At 41.7% G+C, this 22,616-nt stretch overlaps 2 protein-coding genes across 2 annotated transcripts; both read right to left on the reverse strand.

Annotated features, from left to right (window-relative positions):
* Positions 1–9,915: 9,915 nt before the first annotated feature.
* Positions 9,916–10,857, reverse strand: LOC142401882 (odorant receptor 131-2-like). The gene has a single exon (XM_075487342.1). It carries the CDS (start codon positions 10,855–10,857, stop codon positions 9,916–9,918), a length of 942 nt encoding a protein of 313 aa, XP_075343457.1.
* A 7,821-nt stretch (positions 10,858–18,678) lies between these two features.
* LOC142401883 (odorant receptor 131-2-like) lies at positions 18,679–19,629 on the reverse strand. The gene has a single exon (XM_075487343.1). It carries the CDS (start codon positions 19,627–19,629, stop codon positions 18,679–18,681), a length of 951 nt encoding a protein of 316 aa, XP_075343458.1.
* Between the last annotated feature and the right edge of the window lie 2,987 nt (positions 19,630–22,616).

Genomic DNA, 22,616 nt, shown 5'->3' on the forward strand with positions numbered 1-22,616 from the left:
TACCTGCTATCACATTTCACTTATCAGCTTTGTCCAAGTCTAGGTTCAGGTTAAGCATAGTTAACAGTTCAGTAACAGGAAATTAAATCTATTCTTCAAAATTAGCTGAAATTTTTGTTGATAGACTAGAGAAATCAAGAGAAATTTTGAATGTAAATGATCAACCTGTTGGTCTCACCAGAACACTAAAGCACAGTTGATATAGTTTGTGTCCCTTAAACACTTTAGATGCAACATATCTTAAAAACAAATAGTTGAAAAACTCAAACTAAGAAAGACTCGTCACCTGTGAAGATAGTTGTCAGGTCAGCACTTGTTTCTTTGTGGGCAAAGCTGGTCTGCTTGGTTTACTTGACCCAGCATATAATTTATGAGTTTTCTTAGCAACCTGATCACATGATGCACCATGTTGACATGGTTACCAGATCACTGATGGTTCATTACACCTCCACAGTCTATATTACTTTATTTTCAAAACAAATTGGTTTAATTGTTGTCGCGTTTGAAAAAAATTTACTCTTTTAATCGTTAGATCAATTACTGAATTTAAAAACTATGGAAACAACAGGTCGTTCCAAAGTGGAGAAGTGTTTTTTCCTCAGACTAGTATGAATTTCTTCTCACTTTAGCGGTTCATTTTTGGAATTTTCTTAGTCTCCATGTCTTCTAATGAGTTAGATGGCGTTATTGTCCATGTAAAAGCTTTAATAGCTAAAAAGTAAAAGGTAGACTCCAAAGGTAATCATTTCCCGCAAAGCACACTATCAATTAAAGGAGAGAAAATTATTATTTTACTTTTAGGCTTCATTAAGATGCCAGTGGTATTCAGAACCACCCAAGGTCAAGTTTTTAAGTCCTCATAGAAGTAGATCTAAGTGTTCGAAAACTTCAGTCGGTTGGTTTTAATGTTTTAACATCTTTGCAATTTTTCTTTTTATGGATGTCCAAAGGAAGACGAAGGGCTGATTTTGTGTTTAACATTCATGTACAGTACATATTCAAGCCAATTTTATTTATAGTATGGATAGATCCTAAATAACCTGAATACTTGGAGCCCGAGTGGCCCTTTGCCAAGGCTAAGAGACAAAGTACCTCCTGAACGTCTGCTAGAAGATGTGAAAGCAACAATACAAACTATTTAAGATAAACACAAGAAACTTGTGATAGAGAAAAAATAGACCAGACTCAGCTAATAATTCCCTATAATATAGATCAGTGAGCAGTTGCTGACCAACATGTCATTGGGATCATCAGGTGGGAACCTCCTTTCAGTGTTTGGTCTAGTTGGGCCCAGGAGGGTAGACAGTGATCACTGGCGTCCCAGAGTCACTCCCCTAATGCCAGCCATCACTGCTCCTCACACCACAACAACCATCGTTTTTTTTTTTTTTTCACAACCACAAGCTACCTAAAGGGATAATCACAGACCAATAAGCTGATGTACACAGGAGCTGGAGTGATCCTAGAGCTGCCTGGCTACAGAACAAGAAACAATACCAGGAGTAGTAAGGGTCAGCACGCCTAATGCAGATGAGGGCTGGAGGCAAAGACCAAGGCAACATGGAGGGAGGCTATCCAGCTATCAGAGCTTCAGAAAGGTATAATGAAGAGGAAACTCCATAAGAAATACAACAAACTCTCCATACCTGAGGCTTTAGAGACTGTGAAACAATGACTCACAGCTCTGGCTACCCGCCTGAGAATGTACACTGGGGAAACTGAAGCCAGGAGAATAAATAGGATTTTCTCCACTGAACCATCCAAAGTTTACACTCAGTGGCAGGGTAATAAGATGAGAATAGACCCACCCAGGGCTGAGACTGAACAATAGTGGAAGAGCATATGGGAGAAAGAAACATCATATAACCCCAACAATTTATGGCTAGTGGATCTGAGAGCTGACCACAGCAATCTCCCAGAAAAGGAACCAGTAACCATCACAGTCGCAGAAATGCAAAAAAGAGTCTCATGTATGAAAAGGTGGACTGCACCAGGCCCTGACATGATACACACCTACTGGCTAAAGAAACTAACTGCACTCCATGAACGCAGAGCAGCACAAATGGACCAGCTGCTAATGGATGGGACGCACCCAGACTGGTTCACCAAAGTTCGGACTATCCTGTTCATAAAAGATCCACAGAAGGGAGTGATTCCATCCAACTACTGATCAATAATCTGCCTCCACACAACATGGAAGCTCCTGTCAAGAATCATAGCGGTTGAGTAGTTACACAGCTTAATACATGAGCGGAGGCCCACAAGGGACTTGGGAGTAACACAAGAGGAGATAAACACCAGCTACTGATCGACAGGACTGCCATTCAAGACTGTGAGATCAGACATACAAATCTGTGCACCGCCTAGATTAACTACAGGAAAGCCTACAACTCTATTCCGCACACATGCATATTGGATTGCTTGGAACTCTACAACATAAACAGGAAACTAAGAGCCTTCATCAAGAACTCAATGGGACTGGGGAAGACAACCCTGTAGGTCAATTCCAAGCCAACTGCACAAGTTAACATCAAGTGCGGTATCTACCGAGGAGATGCTCTGTCTCCCGTTGCGTTTCTGCATAGGCCTGAGCCCCCTCAGCTACATCATCAGAAAGAGTGGCTATGCATACCAGTTCCCAAGTGGAGCAACCATCATCCACCTCCTCTACATGGACAACATCAAGTTGTCAGGACTGAGCGAGACATCGACTCACTGATACATGTCACTAGGGTATACAGCAAGGACACTGGGATGTCAATTGGACTAGATAAGTATGTCTGAATAATGTAAAAAAAAGGCAAGGTGATGGTTACTGTTGAACTACCAGAAAGCACCATAACAGATGTTGACCCATAGGCAAAAGGCAACCATGAGGAGGATAAAAGGAAGTCAGCCACAACCTAGTAGTTACATAAGCCGCTTTCGGACTGTAGGAACCTTTGGCAGTTCTAATAACCTTTTAATCCGCGGGGCCGTTTTCTCCCGTGTTCGGACATACAGGAACTCGGGGCTTTCTCCCTTAGTTCCTATAACTATTTAGCTCCTTCTCCGAGGTCGGGTCTTTTCATGGTTCTATAGAACGATCTGAGGAGGTGTGTGGTGGTCGGTAGCTACGCCCCATGTCATGCTATCATGGCTGAAATGTCTCCTCATATGACACAGACAGAACCGGCGGGTGTTTAATAAGTTAACTTACACTGGTCTCATTTGTCTGCAGCGCTCTGCTCTGCCTTTCTTCCTTCATGAAATAAAAAAGTATCTCCTGACTCTCTGTGAGCTTTTCCAGCCTCGATATTAGACGCCTGATGTGATTGTCCATGATTAATATCACCATCATGCAGACCATAAACACAGTGGCCTCCCCGCTCTCCATATTAGCTTCTTGGTGGTGTTTTTTCTACTCTCCTTACTTTTGCCGTTTTGTTTTGTGTTTGAACGTAGCGCTAAACGGCTAACGGCTAACACGTCACTGAAGCAGACGGCTGCGCGCGGCGCATCAGTCCCTATCAGGTCCCGACTCATGTGCGAATGCAGACTGAAACAGTTCCGCTGGGGAAGGACAGTTATCAGAACGAAATTCGAGGAGACAGTTCTGATAACTACTTTCTTAGAACTGTCTGTCCGAAAGCGGCTATAGAGTGAGGTTGTGTTCTGAAGAGTCAGCTTAATGGGAAGAACAAAGTCTGAGCCATCAACACATATGTCCTGCCAGTCATCAGCTAACCCACTAATATAATAATCTGGCCAAATGAAGAGATAGAAGCCGGGGATATCAAGGCAAGGAAACACTTTACAATTCATGGAGGGTCTCAACCCAAGTCCAGCACCATGAGTTTGTACACTGAGAGAAAGGAGGGTGGGCAGCGACTAGGCAGCTTCAGAGCTACGATTAAGAATAAAACAACAAAGATTAAGGAATACATCAAGAAGAGGGTCCAAACAGTTGTTTGTGCTTAAGCACCAAACAGCAGTTTAGAGTACTCACCCTTTTTGGAGGCACTGGAGAGTGCCCCTGTGGGCGAGTATCTCATTCTGCTGGGGGACTTCAATGCTCACATTGGCAATGACAGTGACACCTGGCAGGGCATGATTGGGAGAAACGGCCCCTTCGATCTGAATCAAAGTGGTGTTCTGTTGTTGAACTTTTGTGCTCGTCATGGACTGTCCGTAACGAACACCATGTCCAGGCCTAAGGGTGTCCATATGTGCACTTGGCACCAGGACACCCGAGGCCACAGTTTGACGATCGACTTTGTGGTTGTATCGTCGGACTTGTGGCCGTATGTCCTGGACAAGGGGCGGAGCTTCAACTGATCACCACCTGGTGGTGAGTTGGCTCCGTTGGTGGGGGAGGATGCCGATCAGACCTGGCAGGCCCAAGCGTATTCTGAGGGTCTGCTGGGAACGTCTGGTGGAATCCCCTGCCAGAAGGAGCTTATACTCCTACCTACGGCAGGGCTTCAACCATGTCCCGTGGGAAGTGGGGAACATTGAGTCCGAATGGGCCATTGTTCCAGAACTTCAGCCATGAAGCTGAAGAAGGAGTCCTATCGGGACTTTTTGACCCGTGGGACTCTAGAAGCAGCTGAATTGGTACCGACGGGCCACGTTGCTGAGGCAAAAACTCGGGCGTGGGAGAAGTTCTGTGAGGCGTATGGAGAACGACTTCCGGACGGCCTCGAAGAGATTCTGATCCAACATCCGGCGGCTCAGGGGAGGAAGTGGTGCAGTGTCAACACAATGTATGGTGGGGATGGGGCTCAGCTGACCTAAACTGGCGACGTTGTAAGTCGGTGGGGGCAATACTCAATCCTCAATCCCACCGACACGCCTTCTGATGAGGAAGCAGAGTCGGGGACCTCTGATGTGGGGCCTCTCATTTCTGGGGCTGAGGTTGCCGAGGTGGTCGAAAAGCTCCTCGGTGGCAAGGCCCCAGGGGTGGATGAGGTCTGTCCCGAGTTCCTCAAGACTCTGGATATTGTAGGGCTGTCTTGTTTGACACGCCTCTGCAACATTGCGTGGACATCAGGGACAGTGCCTCTGGACTGGCAGATCGGGGTGGTGGTCCCCCTCTTTAAAAAGGGGGGATGGAGGGTGTGTTCCAACTACAGGGGGATCACACTCCTCAGCCTCCCTGGTAAGGTCTATTCGGGGGTACTGGGAGGAGGCTCCGTCAGACAGTCGAATCGTGGTTTCAGGAGGAGCAGGGGGGACTTTCATCCTGGTCGTGGAACAGTGGACCAGCTCTACACCCTCAGCAGGGTCTTGAAGGGTGCATGGGAGTTCGCTCAACCGGTCTACATCTGTTTTGTGGACTGGGAGAAGGTGTTCGACCATGTCCCTCGGGGAGTCCTGTGGGGGATGCTCCGGGAGTATGGAGCGCCCCCGGCCATACCCCCTTGATAGGAGGTTGAGGGGGTCTGTTTTGGCGACCCCAGAATCGGGTCTCTGCTCTTTGCGGACGATGTGGTTCTGTTGGCGTCATCGTGCCGTGACCTTCAGCTCTCACTGGAGCGGTTCGCAGCCGAGTGTGAAGCGGCTGGGATGAGAATCAGCACCTCCAAATCTGAGACCATGGTCCTCGGCCGGAAAAGGGTGGAATGCCCTCTCCGGGTCGGGAATGAGATCCTTGCCCAAGTGGAGGAGTTCAAGTATATTGGGGTCTTGTTAACTAATGAGGGACGAATGTAGCAGGATATTGACAGGCGGATCGGTGCGGCGTCTGCAGTGATGCGGCTCTGCACCGGCCTGCCATGGTGAAGAAGGAGCTGAGCCAGAAGGCAAAGCTCTCGATTTACCAGTCAGTCTTCGTTCCTACCCTCACCTATGGTCACAAGCTGTGGGAAGTGACAGAAAGAACGAGATCACGGAAACAAGTGGCCAAAATGGGCTTCCTCCGCAGGGTGTTTGGGCTCTCCCTTAAGCCGGAGTTACAGTTGACGCGTCGCTCACGGCCGTGGCGGACCGTGACGTCAAAATGACGTTTCAAAAAAGACGGCGCAGCCCGTTGTCGTGCACCAGTCGATTTTTGTAACTTGGCGGCGCCAACAACGACAGACCGGATGGACCAATTTGAGACTAGGCTCAGTCAGGAGGTGCGTTTGTACAGGCAGCTGTACGACACTGCAGTGAAACAGCACAGGGAGCACGTAAACCCAAAACTGGTGCACAGAGATTGGCAGAACTTTGGGGAAAGAGGGAGAGTTCTGTAAGAATGTGTGGAAGAAGTTACGGGACAGATACATGAAGGCAAAGAAGAGGGCAGAGACTCCAAGTGGTGATGCCTGGGGCTTCAGACCTTCACCTCTTTTAACTGAATTAAAAAATTCAAATGATCCGAATACTGCAGCAATATCATTAATGACAGTATTCCTGTTCTTGACAGGGGCATTGTTTTCTTCTCGACTTTCATCGTTGAAGAGTAGTTAGCGGTAAGCTTAACGTAGCACCGCCACCTCTGTGACAGAGAAAATTGCAACAAATTGGCGCAAGTCAACTACTAGTGACTTGCGCCACTATATATAGCCGGCACGAAATCGTGACGTCATCAACACTGCTCGCGCTAGCAGACGCGCCAACCATGCTAGAACCTTAAGAGATAGGGTGAGAAGCTCGGTCATCCGGTAGAGGCTCGGAGTAGAGCCGCTGCTCCTCCACATCGAGAGGAGCCAGATGAGGTGGCTCGGGCATCTGGTTAGGATGCCTCCTGGACACGTTGGATAGACTATGTCTATTGGCTGACCTGGGAACGCCTCGGGGTCCCCAACGGAAGAGCTGGAAGAAATGGCCGAGTTGAGGGATGTCTGAGCTTCTCTGCTCAAGATGCTGCCCCCATGACACGATCCCCGGACTACTGGTCGATGATGGATGAATGGAATAATAGGCCCAGTTTTAATTTTTTTTAAAAAGGAGCCATATTCTAGAAAAATCTTTTTCTTTTTCTTGGGAGCAGATATTAGGGTGTCTGTAGTAGAGATGCGCGGGTGAATCCACGGAGCCCGCGGATTAACCGCGGATCGGGCGGATGACACGTCGAAAAATCGTATTTTAATTAAATTCGGGCGGGTTGAGGCTGAAGCACTAAAATAAAAACAAAAAAAAAACCACATAACTTTCCAGGATGGATTTATCGTGCTATGTAGACGGACTTTGTTGTCTAGATTCTTTTAAAAAATTCGTACACTCAAAACGGTGTACCCGTGCTCATCATGTTTTACTTTTTTCTTGATGGAGTGTGAAATATAGCTGCAAATAGTATTTCAATGCAGACATGTCAAAACGACAGTGGAATGCACATTTTCAAGGTGATGGAAGGGTCGTGTGATGCTTGGAAATAGATCAGTTAATACAAAATGTAGAACTAGACAGTTATATTCTGTATTAATGTTTCACATACAAGTGGGGAGACGTAGGGTATGCTAACCTGTAACTAGTGATAGTGTGAATGCCTTGGAAGGAATTCAATCGCTTGTGACGGCTGTGTGTCTTAGAGGTGTACAATTTAGCACTTGGGAGTGATTTTGACAGCACTATTATCCACTACATAGTAGTAGGTGGACTTATTGGCAAGATATAATGAACTATGCTGTTTGAAAAAGCCGATACAAATAGCCAAGGCACCTTCAATAGACCTAGGCCTACACCTATCGGCGGATGGCGGGCGGGTTCGGTTTTGAAAATCGGTGAAAAAATGTTTGTGCAAATGGATACCGGGCGGATATATATTTTTTGCAGCGGTTGCGGATGGGAAAATACGTCATCCGCGCATCTCTAGTCTGTAGTAACCATCAAGTGTAAAACTCCCAAGAAACACAATGATGGATTCATTGTGTTCCTCATTTGAAAACCCATTCTGATTTTAATTTCAAATTTACACTGTACCGTAAGTTGATTCCACCTCCTCTGCTAAGCCTCGTCTCTCACATCCACCCTACAGACTGATGAACCCAGGTTTTTGGGGTAACTCTTGTTTCAATATAACTTTATTGTTACAATTGGCATTGATATTGGAAGCAGCAGGACAAGATTACAGATTAATTACTGCCATGTATTCACCACCATCTCATAGAAGTTTATTAAATTGTTAAAAATCTTAATCTATTACTTAGTCTTCTGAGACATAAATTGTTCATTAATTTTATGCTTGTGGACATGGAAATAAATACCCAGAGGAATACATTCTAAGGCCTTTTCATGAAACAGGAACAAAAAAAAAACTATCATATCACAGACATTTTGAGACTGAAGTTGTTTGGTGGTGAGGTTACACAGGAGATCTTAGTTTGTCTCCAAACTCAACTAATACTTACACCAACTGTACTTCGAAACTCACTTGTTGTTTTTCTGTTAGACTGGGTTGAAGGGGCTGGGTTAAAAAAATCGATTCAATCGATTTTGGATCGATTTAATTTTAAATTATGCAAAAGCAATTTGTAGGGCATGAGATCGATTTTTCCCCATGAAGTTAACCCCAGTGGTCTCGTGCGTGATGCAACAGTGGCGCGTTTACGTTCCCCTGGCCATTCAAGCGCACAAGCTTGCAAGATGGCCGACGCAGGTAAAACTCCGCTCAGCAAGCCACCCCAATTTAGTCTGAAGTCTGGAACCATTTCGGGTTTTAAACAATAAAAGGACAAAGAGCTGGATAAAACCAAAGTGGTTTGCAAGATCTCCCAAACGGAGGTCAGTTATTGTCAAAATACTACAAAACTCAGAAACCACTTGACAAGGTATCACACTACTAACATTAGCTGTTAACATTAGCCAACAAGCCGTCCGGGAAAAAACAAAAGAAACTGAAGGAATCACTAACATTACCAGCCAATTCTCCGCGGGCCATAAAGATAACAGGGGGCCAAAGATTTACGCCCATACTTGATAGTGGAAAACGAAGGCTTCAAGCGGCTCGTTTATGTGCTCGATCCAAAACTACGTTATGGTGTACCGTAAACATCTGACAGATGAGTGCATATCCACTGTTGGCTCACCTAGCAAAGCAATACCTTTGTGTCCCAGGGACCAGTATTGCGTCAAAGAGGGTGTTTTCAACTGCGGGTGATATTGTCACTGCAAAAAGGAGCTGCCTAACCCCAGATCAGGTCAATGAGCTACTTTTCCTGCACAATCTCACAATTACCAAGTGACAAAAAAGTCACAATAACAGGACTTGACTTTAGATAGTTTAAGTTTAATTTTAGTTTTGTTACCATTATTATAATTTTTGCACATTAAGAAGCAATGCCTTACAATTTGCAGTGATGGAATGTTGTAGTTCTAGTACACTTTCACTTGCAATTCCTTTATAATTTAAAAGTTGCACTTTTGAGAATTGAGACAGTTGTGTTTACAGCTGAAGTTTAAACTGTCTTTTCAAAAGTTTGCACTTAAAACCTGTTGTTTATGGTGAAAATAATAAATAAAATAAAATACATTTGTATTTTGTAACACAGTTGAGCCATTTTCCTTATTTAAGAGCAGATTGAATTGAATTGTATCAAATCGAATCGTGATTAATCAATTCAGGACCTTTTGAATTGAAATCAAATCGATTTAGGAAATTGGCCACGATACCCGGCCCTATGTGGTTGATATATTGTATCATCACCAATTTATACCTAAGGCTCTGTGCTTAAGAGTTTTACTTTTCCTGCACTCTAAAACCTGAGGAAAAATAAATACTGTCCAAAGAAATATTTAATTTCTCAACTTTAATGGGACTAAACTAGCATGAATCAAAGACCACGTGAGAGTTGAAATGTTCAGCCATAAATGCATTTGTCTTCATTTTTTTCATTTCTTTCTTTTATTTTCTTAAAGACAATTGCATGTATTGAAAATGTTGATGCGATATATGTATGTCACCCCAGACTTGAAAGGTAAACCGATGCAAATGTTTCTCAAAGTCATAAATGGTTAAGGGGAAACTTTAGGCTTTCCTGAGATACCAGAAAGCTTCATTCGACAGCATAGATTGTACATGAGGACAGGTCTGATGGTCTGATCTCTGAGGCCATAGATCAGTGCACTCAAACACCTGGGAAGAATGATAATAAACATATAAATAACAATCTGGATGCGTATAAGTACACTAAAGAGAACAAGTTTTGAGACAGCAAATAGTAATGGGTTATGTATCGTTGAGGAGATACTGAAGCCCAGCTGCACCAGATGCATCAGCAGTGTGTTACGAGCCTTAAGAGCTGAAGCTTTGTCTGTGGAGGCTGACCTGGCTGCTATAATTACAGCAATATAGGTGGAGGTGATAGTCATACCAGCAGAAACTAACAGAAAACAAGTATAAGCTTCCTCATAATCGTAATATAGTGGTGAAAGCAACATGGCAACTGCATTACAAAACGTGTTCATCTGCAGAGTTTCTAGTTTTTCGAAGGGAAATTCTAACAGCAAAATGACTCGAATGACAACATTTATAAAACAAATGGCCCAAACCACAATAACAGCCACTTCTGTGTTTCTGATGGTGATGATGGAAGCGTGCCTCAGAGGGTAGCACACTGCTACACATCTCTCCAAAGACATCACCACCAGTATCAGAGGGGAGATTTCATTTGCGAAATTGGCAAGAAAATAGAAAACACCACATACAGGATATGTCAGAAATATTCTACAGATAGACAATATGTACATCAACTGACTCAGTGTCAGCTGAACGGTGTCTGCAAACAGGAGGTTATAAAGAAGAATGTAGCGGCAAGTTTCACGAAACACTGGTTTACTCCTCAAAGTGTACAACATGGTCCCATTAATGAAGAGGAATATACAGCATGGAACTGTAGTCAGAGTGGTATACAACACTCTCTCCAGGAACACCAGTCTAACAGTTGTGTTGGACATCTCACAGAAATAATTTAAGGAATCAGAAATATCAATATGTTAATCTCACTGGACGACAAAAACCCTACAAATCCACTTTAGTCTGCTTTGTAAACACCGTCTCTTACTTAGTTACATCCAAAGCATAAACTCCTTCATTTACATGTCAGTGTATCAGCAGGCTGGAGTCTGTGTTTGCTTTGAGAAAGGCTGCTCTGGTTTACCTGCTATCACATTTCACATATCAGCTTTGTCCAAGTCTAGGTTCAGGTTAAGCATAGTTAACAGTTCAGTAACAGGAAATTAGATCTATTCTTTAAAATTAGCTGTCAATTTCGTTGATAGACTAGAGAAATCAAGAGAAAATTTTGAATGTAAATGATCAACCTGTTGGTCTCACTAGAACACTAAAGCACAGTTGATATAGTTTGTGTCCCTTAAACACTTTAGATGCAACATATCTTAAAAACAAATAGTTGAAAAACTCAAACTAATAAAGACTCGTCACCTGTGAAGATAGTTGTCAGGTCAGCACTTGTTTCTTTGTGGGCAAAGCTGGTCTGCTTGGTTTACTTGACCCAGCATATAATTTATGAGCTTTCTTGGCAACCTGATCACATGATGCATCATGTTAACATGGTTACCAGATCACTGATGGTTCATTACACCTCTCCAGTCTGTTATACTTTTTAAAACTCAACAGCTTTAGTCTTTTGACTAAATTACATACCAGTGTATGTTACATTTCATATTGTCATTTTATGAACTACTGAAAAAAAAATAAAAACAGGAGGGTAAAAGCGAAGTCACATTTTGAATGATTTACTCTTTTAGTGGCATTTATAAATACTGACTTTACAAAGTAACTAAATAACAGCTTCTAATTTAATGCATAGTAACATCCAAAACTACGGCGGGAATAAGACATCAATCACACCTTTAGGGGTAATATTGGGCTTTCTCAGGTTTCCATATCCTCTCCCAAGTTAGATGGATTTTTTGTGCCCGTTTAAGCTTGACTTCAGAAAAAAGACACGGCACACTCCAAAAACAATTTTTTCTCTCAAAGCATACTAAACGAAAAATATCTCGTTCATATTCCAACCACTTTTCTGTTGCATTATGGTGTCATAGTTGTATTCAGAACCACTCAAGGCAAAGTTTGTTGAGCCCTTATTCAGGTAGAGTGTGGAAAGTCAAAACTGTCACGCCCACGGGACTTTCCCCATGTTTTTAGTTTTATGTTTTATCATGTTTTAGGTTATGTTTTGGTTTTCGGTTCATGTCTTGGTTTTGAGTTCTTGCTTTTAGTCTTGCCATGTTTTTCCCCTCACTTCCCAAGCTTGCTCATTAGTTTCACGCACATCACCTGTTCATTCCTTTACCCTCCCATTGTGACAAAACATCGATTTGCCAACATGCTTATTGTTTTCAGCGTCATTGAAAGTTGCACATAGCTTTCCAAAGGAAGATGAAGGGTTGATTTTCTGTTTAACATCCATGAACAGTGTACCTTAAAGTTATATTGGCTGGGAAAATTTGGTCTGAATAGGCTACATTCTGGGCCTCCATTGCTGATGTAGCTGTATCGAACTCTGGCAACAAGATGGCTGGTGCTAGTCATGGCAGCACCCAAATCTAGTGGTAGAAACTTGAGGTTGGAGGAGACCTACAGTGCTTGACTAGTTTGTGGGACTCCAGAGACAGCTGACAAGCACCCACTCAGTCAAATGTGGAACTAAAAACTCATGTGGGTGGGACGCTTTAAAAAGGAGGAGCAGAGAGTGGGTTCCAGGTCCAGGGGAATCACACTTCTCAGCCTTCCTGGGAAAGTCTATGCCATGGTGGTAGAAAAATGACTCCAACAGATAGCTGAACCTCAGATTCAGGAGGAACAATAAAGTTTTCATCCAGGTCTTGGAACACTAGACCAGCGTTTTACCATCATAATTATATTGGCAGTGTGGGAGTACGCCCAACCAGTCTTTTGGTCTTTTATGGACTTGGTAAAGCTTACGACCATGTCCCTTGTGGTATCCTGTATGTGGTACTTTGGTAGTATGGGTTATCAGGCCCCTGAAATAGGAGTTTGGTTTGCATTGCTGTCTGTAGCCTAATGCAGAAATATTTACAACACATTTTGCTCTCTATCTATACACACAATTACTAGGGGTAGCCAAGGGATTGAGGGTCCTAAGTTTGTTCTGCTATTTGCAGATGATGTGGCCCTCTTGGCTTCAACAGAAACCCCCACCACACTGGGGAAATTTACAGGTGGGATGAAAATTAGCACCTCGAAGTCTGAGGCCATGGTTCACAGGCAGAAAAGGGTGGAGTGGCCTTTCTAAATGGATGCATCTTCAATTAATTGTAATCATAACTAGAAAATTTTTGAAGAAATTTAGAAGGGGCCTGCCAAAGTGTGCGTATCGCTCAACCAATCACGGCTGTTCAGGAATGGTTCGCAAGGCCTAAAGAAGAAGTATTCAAGCCTAAACGGCATCAAAGCCATTTAAATTAAAAAATTTAAAGCAGCGAACTGTCCCTTTAAAGAGGCGAACTGTACCTTTAAAGCGGCGAACTGTCCCTTTAAAGAGGCGAACTGTCCCTTTAAAGAGCCGAACTGTCCCTTTAAAGTGGCGAACTGTCCCTTTAAAGCGGTGAACTGTCCCTTTAAAGAGGTGACCTGTCCCTTTAAAGCGGCGAACTGTCCCTTTAAAGCGGCGAACTGTCCCTTTAAAGCGGCGAACTGTCTCTTTAAAGAGGTGAACTGTCCCTTTAAAGAGGCGAACTGTCCCTTTTCAGAGGTGAACTGTCCCTTTAAAGAGCCTAACTGTCCCTTTAAAGTGGCGAACTATCCCTTTAAAGAGGTGAACTGTCCCTTTAAAGAGCCGAACTGTCCCTTTAAAGTGGCGAACTGTCCCTTTAAAGCGGTGAACTGTCCCTTTAAAGAGGCGACCTGTCCCTTTAAAGCAGCGAACTGTCCCTTTAAAGCGGCGAACTGTCTCTTTAAAGAGGTGAACTGTCCCTTTAAAGAGCCGAACTGTCCCTTTAAAGTTGCGAACTGTCCCTTTAAAGCGGCGAACTGTCCCTTTAAAGCGGCGAACTGTCTCTTTAAAGAGGTGAACTGTCCCTTTAAAGAGCCGAACTGTCCCTTTAAAGAGGCGAACTGTCCCTTTAAAGCGGCGAACTGTCCCTTTAAAGCGGCGAACTGTCTCTTTAAAGAGGTGAACTGTCCCTTTAAAGCGCCGAACTGTCCCTTTAAAGAGGCGACCTGTCCCTTTAAAGCGGCGAACTGTCCCTTTAAAGCGGCGAACTGTCCCTTTAAAGAGGCGAACTGTCCCTTTAAAGAGCCGAACTGTCCCTTTAAAGTGGCGAACTATCCCTTTAAAGAGGTGAACTGTCCCTTTAAAGAGCCGAACTGTCCCTTTAAAGTGGCGAACTGTCCCTTTAAAGCGGTGAACTGTCCCTTTAAAGCGGCGAACTGTCCCTTTAAAGCGGCGAACTGTCTCTTTAAAGAGGTGAACTGTCCCTTTAAAGAGCCGAACTGTCCCTTTAAAGCGGCGAACTGTCCCTTTAAAGCGGCGAACTGTCTCTTTAAAGAGGTGAACTGTCCCTTTAAAGAGCCGAACTGTCCCTTTAAAGAGGCGAACTGTCCCTTTAAAGCGTCGAACTGTCCCTTTAAAGCGGCGAACTGTCTCTTTAAAGAGGTGAACTGTCCCTTTAAAGCGCCGAACTGTCTCTTTAAAGAGGTGAACTGTCCCTTTAAAGCGGCGAACTGTCTCTTTAAAGAGGTGAACTGTCCCTTTAAAGCGCCGAACTGTCTCTTTAAAGAGGTGAACTGTCCCTTTAAAGCGCCGAACTGTCCCTTTAAAGCTGACCCTTTTAACTGACAGTTAAGCTGCCCCAGCTGCGGCTACACTAATTATATGAGACTCAGGCTTCTCAGAGCCAAAAAACCTCTACAAACAGATGCTTCCCATTCGGAAACCGTAAGAGCTACGGAAAAACTTCTCGCAGAATGAGCGAGGGACGCCTTTGGACTTCAATATTCCTGCGTTTCAGGGGGCTTTGGGGGGCTGTCTTTTGCTTATTACGTCGCCATGGTAACTCTAATCTTCAATAAAAGTATTAGCCCGCGAAAACTCATCGAGCCTGTCGTTTTGATACATATATTGTTGGGATGTGCGGGCCCATAGGGCCCGCATTAATGTGGAAGAACAAATATAGCCTATAAATAAATAAATCTATAAAGAGACACGTTTTCAATGTTAAATCCCATAGACTTTTGCCAACGGAATAGTAATTGGTAGCCTGGCGACGCCATCCTACGTACTTCCACCCAAAGATTTTGGCTCCGCACATAGTCTGGCCAAATCCCCCTACCTCGGTTCGCTCAGTGTTTTGCCAATCAGCAAACAGTTGCGAGTGGTGACGCAGAACTCACGCGCGGAGTCCATTGTAGTCCATATAATTGTAGTTCAACCGCAGCGGAAATAAACATGGCGACGGAAGAACGCTAGAAGCTATCCATGAAGTTGTCTCAACTCTGGAGAGCATTACACAATTAAAACGAGAGCAAGAGAAATGCCTCATCAATTTTGTTAGTGGCAAGGATGTCGAAGCTCTCCTTCCAACTGGCTTTGGGAAAAGTTTGATTCATCAAATGGTACCGGGATAATGAAAGCGGATGTGGGAAGCGTGATTCGCGAGCTAGAGCCTCGCGAGAGTAAGCATGAACCTCGGCGCATAACCAACGTCATTTCTAAACATTATGATTGGTTAAGGGAACTCCGTTACTCCAATGAATTTAAGTTGCTGGGTAACGTCCCGCTCTCCATGGAAACAGATTCCTCTTGGTTTTTCCCAGACTGTTTGACAGAGTCAACAGTCGGCTTTCGCCCAGGCTAAGTAATTGGTGCCTTGGCATGCAATGCTATGGCAGGCCCCAATTATTTATAAAATAATCCAATTCGTTCATATAGAGCCAATTCAAAAACAGTTTCCTAGCTAAGGAAACCAATAGATTTCACCGAAACTGGTCTTCAGTCCAATCTCCCGTCCTGAGCGTGCCTGAGGCGACTTAAGTTTTCCCCCTTAAACAAAGTCTGTCCTTCCATTTTGTTTCTTAAGTTTTATATTTTAAAATGTTTTCTTTGTGAGGTGAAAAGTATTTATTTTTGTACATATGAAATATCAGCAAAATATATTTCATACCTTTTGAGCAGCTGTTTAAAATGAATTAATTCAATTTGTCAAAATGATAGTTTTACAAGCACTCCTGTTTCTTGTTAGTGATGTTGGCAAAAATTTATACGCACTCTTTGCACTTTGTAGGGGCTGCTACTGATGTTGTTTCAGCACACTGTATTATCCCTCCCTCTTAGACTTTTAAATATATGTCTTTTATGTTTTATGTCCTTTTTACTTCCTGCAACACTAATTGCCCTACGGGGACACAAATATATCTGAATCTGAATCACTAGTGCTTTTTTTCAGATGAAATTTTGTCGTAAACATGTTTAAAAGAACCAAACCTCTGGAAAAGATGAAACTAAGGTCATCAGGCAGTGAGATGATATAGATACACATGGCCTCCAATTGACCACTGGTGTTTATTAATGATGTGACAAAACAGAAGTAGAAAAGTGATTTCTCAAGCATATGGATCCACACCGTCTGCTCAGCCAAGCTGATTGGTCAGACCCAGCTTTCCAGAAGAGAAGGACATCCATCCATCCATCCATTATCTATACCGCTGAATCCGTCGATCGGGTCGCGGGCAGAGAAGGACAATAACCCAAAATGTGCTGAAAGAGTCAACCAGGACTTTCTGAAGGCAGAGAAGTGGAATATTCTGAAATGGCTGAATGTTCAGTACAATCGAGCCGCAAAGCGGAAGGAATAAAGACCCACAAAACAATTAAAGCAGTTCTATTAAAGGCCACAAAAAGTATCACTAGAGGAAATCCATTTTTTGGTAACGTCAGGGTCCAAACTTTAGGAAATCATTGCCTCCAAAAGGTTCTTGACAAAGTTATTAAAAATAATTAACTTTATATTAGTATGAGCTCCTAAGAAAGGTTCAGTAAAAAAAAAAAAGTAAAGTAAATATATGAAAGACCTGTAACTGTTACAGCCTTCCTCCAATTTACATGCAATGCCTTCAGATTAAAGTTTGCACTTAACAGCTTTTATTTTACAAATGTCTTCTGTTGTACAAATGTGTCTTTTCTTTTGACTGACAAAAAAAACATTGAATACAGACCCAATAATAAATGTGACTTAGAGGGGGAATAATTACACCTTAAAATAATAATAAAGTTAAATATTTGAGACAAAATCAGGCTTCTCTGTGAAGTCTGACACTTCACAGAGAACTTTATATATATATATACACATATACACATATATATATATATATATATATATATATATATACATACATACATATATATATACATATATATACATATGTATACATGGTTTTCAGGAAAATATTGTACCAAGTTGCTGTTTTGGGAAAAATCTAAATTAAAATTGATTTCCGTTTACGAAACTAAACTTATAATAAAGTTAATACACAATTTTATATTTCTTATATAAAATTCTTAGACTTTCTGAAAATGGGTTAAAAGTGTAAAATATCTAACAACAAAAAAGTTTTCAGAGCAAGAGAGACCCCAGAACATTTGGTTGGTTTCACAATAAAGTCTCAAAAACTTCAATTTGAAATCTAGTTTCTTCATCCCTCCAGTTACCTTTGAAAAAACATGCCAACAATTTGAATTAAAGTGTCATGAAAACCATGTTTGGCAATAAAAGACACCAGAATATAAGGCCTATAACCTTTCCTAAAATTATTTTACTTGGAAGGATGTTTAATAATACATGTTTAAGACCGGAATAAAAAAAGAATAGGAAAAAAAAGTTCTTGACATCTCAGCCATTACTGAACGCTATTTTTGGACAAACAAAGAAATTACAAGTTGTGAGGCTGAGCTGCTTTTTCCTACATTTTTTGTAGCAAAAATAAAATTCTGTGAATTTTCATGTTGATTGGCAGCGACAACAACCTGTACATGTATGACAGGAAAATTGTGATTTATTATATTGGAAATAATGACTGACTATACATACCTTCTACTCCCCTAACTTGTCATCTCAAAAGTCAAAGTTAATTTGGACAATGTGTACGTTACAAAAAGATAAAACTTTTAACCCTTCTGTTGTCTTGTTGGTCTAAAGTGAGCCACTACCATGTTTAGCTGTAGAAAAAATACCTTAAACTATCTTTTTCCAACTTGAAATGTTATGACTTTTCCTAAAGGGACCCCATCATTAGAAAAAGTCATACTTTATTTTTGTTTATGTTTCCATGTGGGCTGTACACCACTAGGGTACAAAGATTGTCTTATGGGTCATTTTTGACCCGTGAATTATAAAAACATTTAAACACCAGAAAAAAGTTCACTGTTTTTTTTTTCCTTTCAATATAATTAATCCAGAAGTAATTACTTCACATTTATATAATAGCAATAATAAACCTTTATTATGTAAAAGAAAACTGAGAAAACAAGAAAAATGTTGGTCCAACTGACAGTTGGTTTGTGGTTTAAAAAAAAAAAGTGTAATCCTGAAAACTGGTGATTGTCTTTTTGTATTGTGTAACAAAAAATACATGATAAAAAAATGTATTGAATTGTGTTGAATAGATAAATAACAGGTGGTTTCATCATACAAAATAGATTTTTAGAACATTTTTGACCCGTAGGACAAAGGGGAGTAAACACAATGTTAAGACCGCACAAGGGTTAAAGGCCTAAAACGAAACGCGGATTCTCAGCCGCTGACTTTGACTTTCAGTCGACAACATAGATGGTACACAAGAGCCGGTCTGATGGTCTGATCCCGTAGTCCATAGATGAGAGGACTCAGACATCTGGGGAAGATTATAAAACAAACATAAAACACATTCTGAACCCACAACAACGCCATCCTGGTTAAAATCCTTGAAAGAGCCATGAGCAGTGGGATGTAGATGGTGGAGGACAGACTGAGGCCCAGCTGCACCAGATGCAGCAACAGCGTGTTACAAGCCTTACGAGCTAAAACTTTATCTGTGGAGGCCGACCGGGCTGCTATTATCACACCGATGTAGGAGGAAGTGGCAGCAACAGTAGCCGACACAAACAGAACACAAGTGTAGGCTTTGTCATATTCATCAGTCAGAGACCCAAGAATGATTGCTATGTTAGAACAAAGGTCTGTCATCTGCATACTCGCCATTTTTTCAAATGGAAATTTTAAAAACAACAAAACTCGAGTGAGGTTGTTGAGTGAACTGACGGTCCAAATAGCAACGATAGCTACTGTTGTGTTTCTGATGGTGATGATGGAAGCGTGCCTCAGAGGGTAGCACACAGCCACGTATCTCTCCAAAGGCATCACCACCAGTGTGAGAGGGGAGATCCCAGTGGTGAGGTTGGCGAGCATGCTGAGCGCGGTACATAGAGAAAACGCCAGTTTTACTCTACAAACAGACAGCAGGAACTGGACCTGACTCTGTGCCAGCTGAACAGTGTCTGCAAGCAGGAGGTTGTACAGCAGAATATAACGGCAGGTGTCCCGAAAAACCGATTTACTCCTTAAAATGTACAACATGGTTCCATTAATGAAGAGAAACACAAAAGATGGAACGGTAGATAAAGTGGAAATTGTGATTATCCTCACCAAGCCCTGATAAACCAAGTCATCGGTGCTGTTAAAGTGTGACTGAGATTCATTAAACATTGCAGAAAATATTTAAAATATTCAAAAATAAACCTTTTTATGTCATGGAAACACGCAAATTTAGTTAACAGTTAGATAACAATTTAGAAAACAACTTGAAAGATGCCTGATGTTTCAAAATAAAATCTCTAAATGATAAAAAGGACTCTTAATCTGTGCAGAGATACACTTAGAGCCGAGGTACTGAGGCTCTGCTGGGTTTTTATTGCCTCTGAAAACTAATGATAAGCTCTGTCCTCACAACCTTTTCACATGACACATCACATCCTAAAATGGATGAGATACACATGATGTAATCATTCTCCAACAAATACAGATGAGCTTTTCTTTGTGTTGTCGTCTCCATTGTTGCAGGTTTGGGTTAAAAAATTGAATCACAATATTTTAATTGCACTCTAACTTGCCCTGGACATGCGAGAAAGATTATTCACAAGTGGAGAAGTGGACGTCCCAGCAAGATCACCCCGAGGTCAGAAACCCAAGAGCTACATCTCAGACTCTGCAGGCCTCAGTTAGCATGTTAAAGGTTAAAGGTCACCCCGAGGTCAGAAACCCAAGAGCTACATCTCAGACTCTGCAGGCCTCAGTTAGCATGTTAAAGGTTAAAGGTCACCCCGAGGTCAGAAACCCAAGAGCTACATCTCAGACTCTGCAGGCCTCAGTTAGCATGTTAAAGGTTAAAGGTCACCCCGAGGTCAGAAACCCAAGAGCTACATCTCAGACTCTGCAGGCCTCAATCAGCATGTTAAAGGTTAAAGGTCACCCCGAGGTCAGAAACCCAAGAGCTACATCTCAGACCCTGCGGGCCTCAGTTAGCACGTTAAAGGTTAAAGGTCATCCCAAGGTCAGAAACCCAAGAGCTACATCTCAGACTCTGCAGGCCTCAGTCAGCATGCTAAAGGTTAAAGGTCACCCTAAGGTCAGAAACCTGAGAGGGTTTATTGTCTATAAGTTAATTACTACAGTTAATTGTCTGTGAAGGGCCGTATAAATAAAATACATTTACATTTGAAGCATTTTAAATTTCCATAGATTTATATTTGATTTGAAAAAGTTATCGTACAAAATTTGATATGACAAGTCATCATTGTGTTTGTCAAGCATGTGTTGGGACTTTGATTGACAGCCCTATGACCTATGAACACATGAAAATGAAAGGTTGCCACTTTGCAAGTGGCACAGGTAAAAATCAGGTAAAAGAAGTTGAAAGGTAGTTGGGTGTTGAGGGAATTTGTCCTTTTTCCCCCTCTTTGATGGTTAAACACTATGAATAAAAAGTTTCCTACTACTCAGAATGATTGTTTATCAGTCTAATCAGTATGTGTTTAATATGAGTAAAACATGTAGTGCAATTTTACTTGTTGCACTGTATACACCTATAAATTTCAGGGCCTGAATGAGCACAAAAGAGGGAAAACATTCCAAAAGTAATTAAAGAAAAAGTAATGAATGTTGCCACAATTACCCAGGTTTGCCTATTCCAAATCAGTGCCAAGAAATAAAGATATTCAGCCCAACCTGTCATGAGCCACTGTCTCTGGGCCTGTTGTTTTTCCCAACCACAGTGTGAGTTTGTCTGTCTGTGTGTGCGTGGTTCACATCCCCTCCCGCAGAGTTTCCCGGCACAGCTGCATGCCATCAGCTCACCAATCTGAAGTTTATCTTCCTTGAGTACATTTACATTTACATAAGAGCAGCAGTGAAAACTTTTCATTAGAAAAAGTCACACTTTATTTTTGTTTATGTTTCCATGTGGGCTGTACACCACTAGGGTACAAAGATTGTCTTATGGGTCATTTTTGACCCGTGAATTATAAAAACATTTAAACATCAGAAAAAAGTTCACTGTTTTTTTTCCCTTTCAATATAATTAATTCAGAAGTAATTACTTCACATTTATTTAATAGCAATAATAAACCTTTATTATGTAAAAGAAAACTGAGAAAACAAGAAAACTGTTGGTCCAACTGACAGTAAAAAAAAAAAAGTGTAATCCTGAAAACTGGTGATTGTCTTTTTGTATTGTGTAACAAAAAATACATGATAAAAGATGTATTGAATTGAGTTGAATAGATAAATAACAGGTGGTTTCATCATACAAAATAGATTTTGGATTTAAAATTCAATTAAGTTGCTTTATTTTGGGGCTTTGGTAGGGCGGGGCATTTTTGACCCGTAGGACAAAGGGGAGTAAACACAATGTTAAGACCGCACAAAGGGTTAACAAGATATTCAAGATGTTTTGTCTTAAACAAGTCCCTATATCTGGCTGAAATAGTACTTGTTAGGCAGTTTTTTCTTTATATTAAGTGTAATGAGATATTTTGCTCAAGCTGCTGGCCCCGCGACCCGATCCCCGGACCAGCGGAAGATAATGGATGGATGGATGGAGATATTTTGACTAGAAATGAGACAAATATACTTGGTAAGACTTTGATTTTTTCCAGTGTGTAGCTGTGACGAGGAAAAAGAGAAAGTCAGACTACATGGTCTCCTCAAGTAAAACAACAACAAATAAAAGACGTTTTTGCTTGAAGTAAGCAAAAAAAATCTGCCAATGGAACTAGTGAAAATCTGCTTGTCAAGATTTCTTGAAATAAGATGTGATATTTAGGACTTTTGAGACAAAAGTGATCTTGAAATTAGCTTAAAAACCTCTTCAAATGTAAAAAAAAAAAGCTTGTTTCATATGACATGTGACTCAAAACAATTTGTTTTCAAGACTTTTTCATTTAACAAAATATTCAAGATGTATTGTCTTCAAACAAGTCCCTATATCTGGCTGAAATGGTACTTGTTAAGGCAGTTGTGTCTTATATTAAGTGTAATGAGATATTTGGACTAGAAATGAGACAAATATACTTGGTAAGACTTTGATTTTTTCCAGTGTGTAGCTGTGACGAGGAAAAAGAGAACGTCAGACTACATGGTCTCATAGAAACATCCTGGACTTTAGTTTCTTTGCTGTAAAACATGCTGTTTCCAGT

This window comes from Odontesthes bonariensis, chromosome 16 (genome assembly GCF_027942865.1).
Source record: "Odontesthes bonariensis isolate fOdoBon6 chromosome 16, fOdoBon6.hap1, whole genome shotgun sequence".
Lineage (NCBI taxonomy): Eukaryota > Metazoa > Chordata > Actinopteri > Atheriniformes > Atherinopsidae > Odontesthes > Odontesthes bonariensis.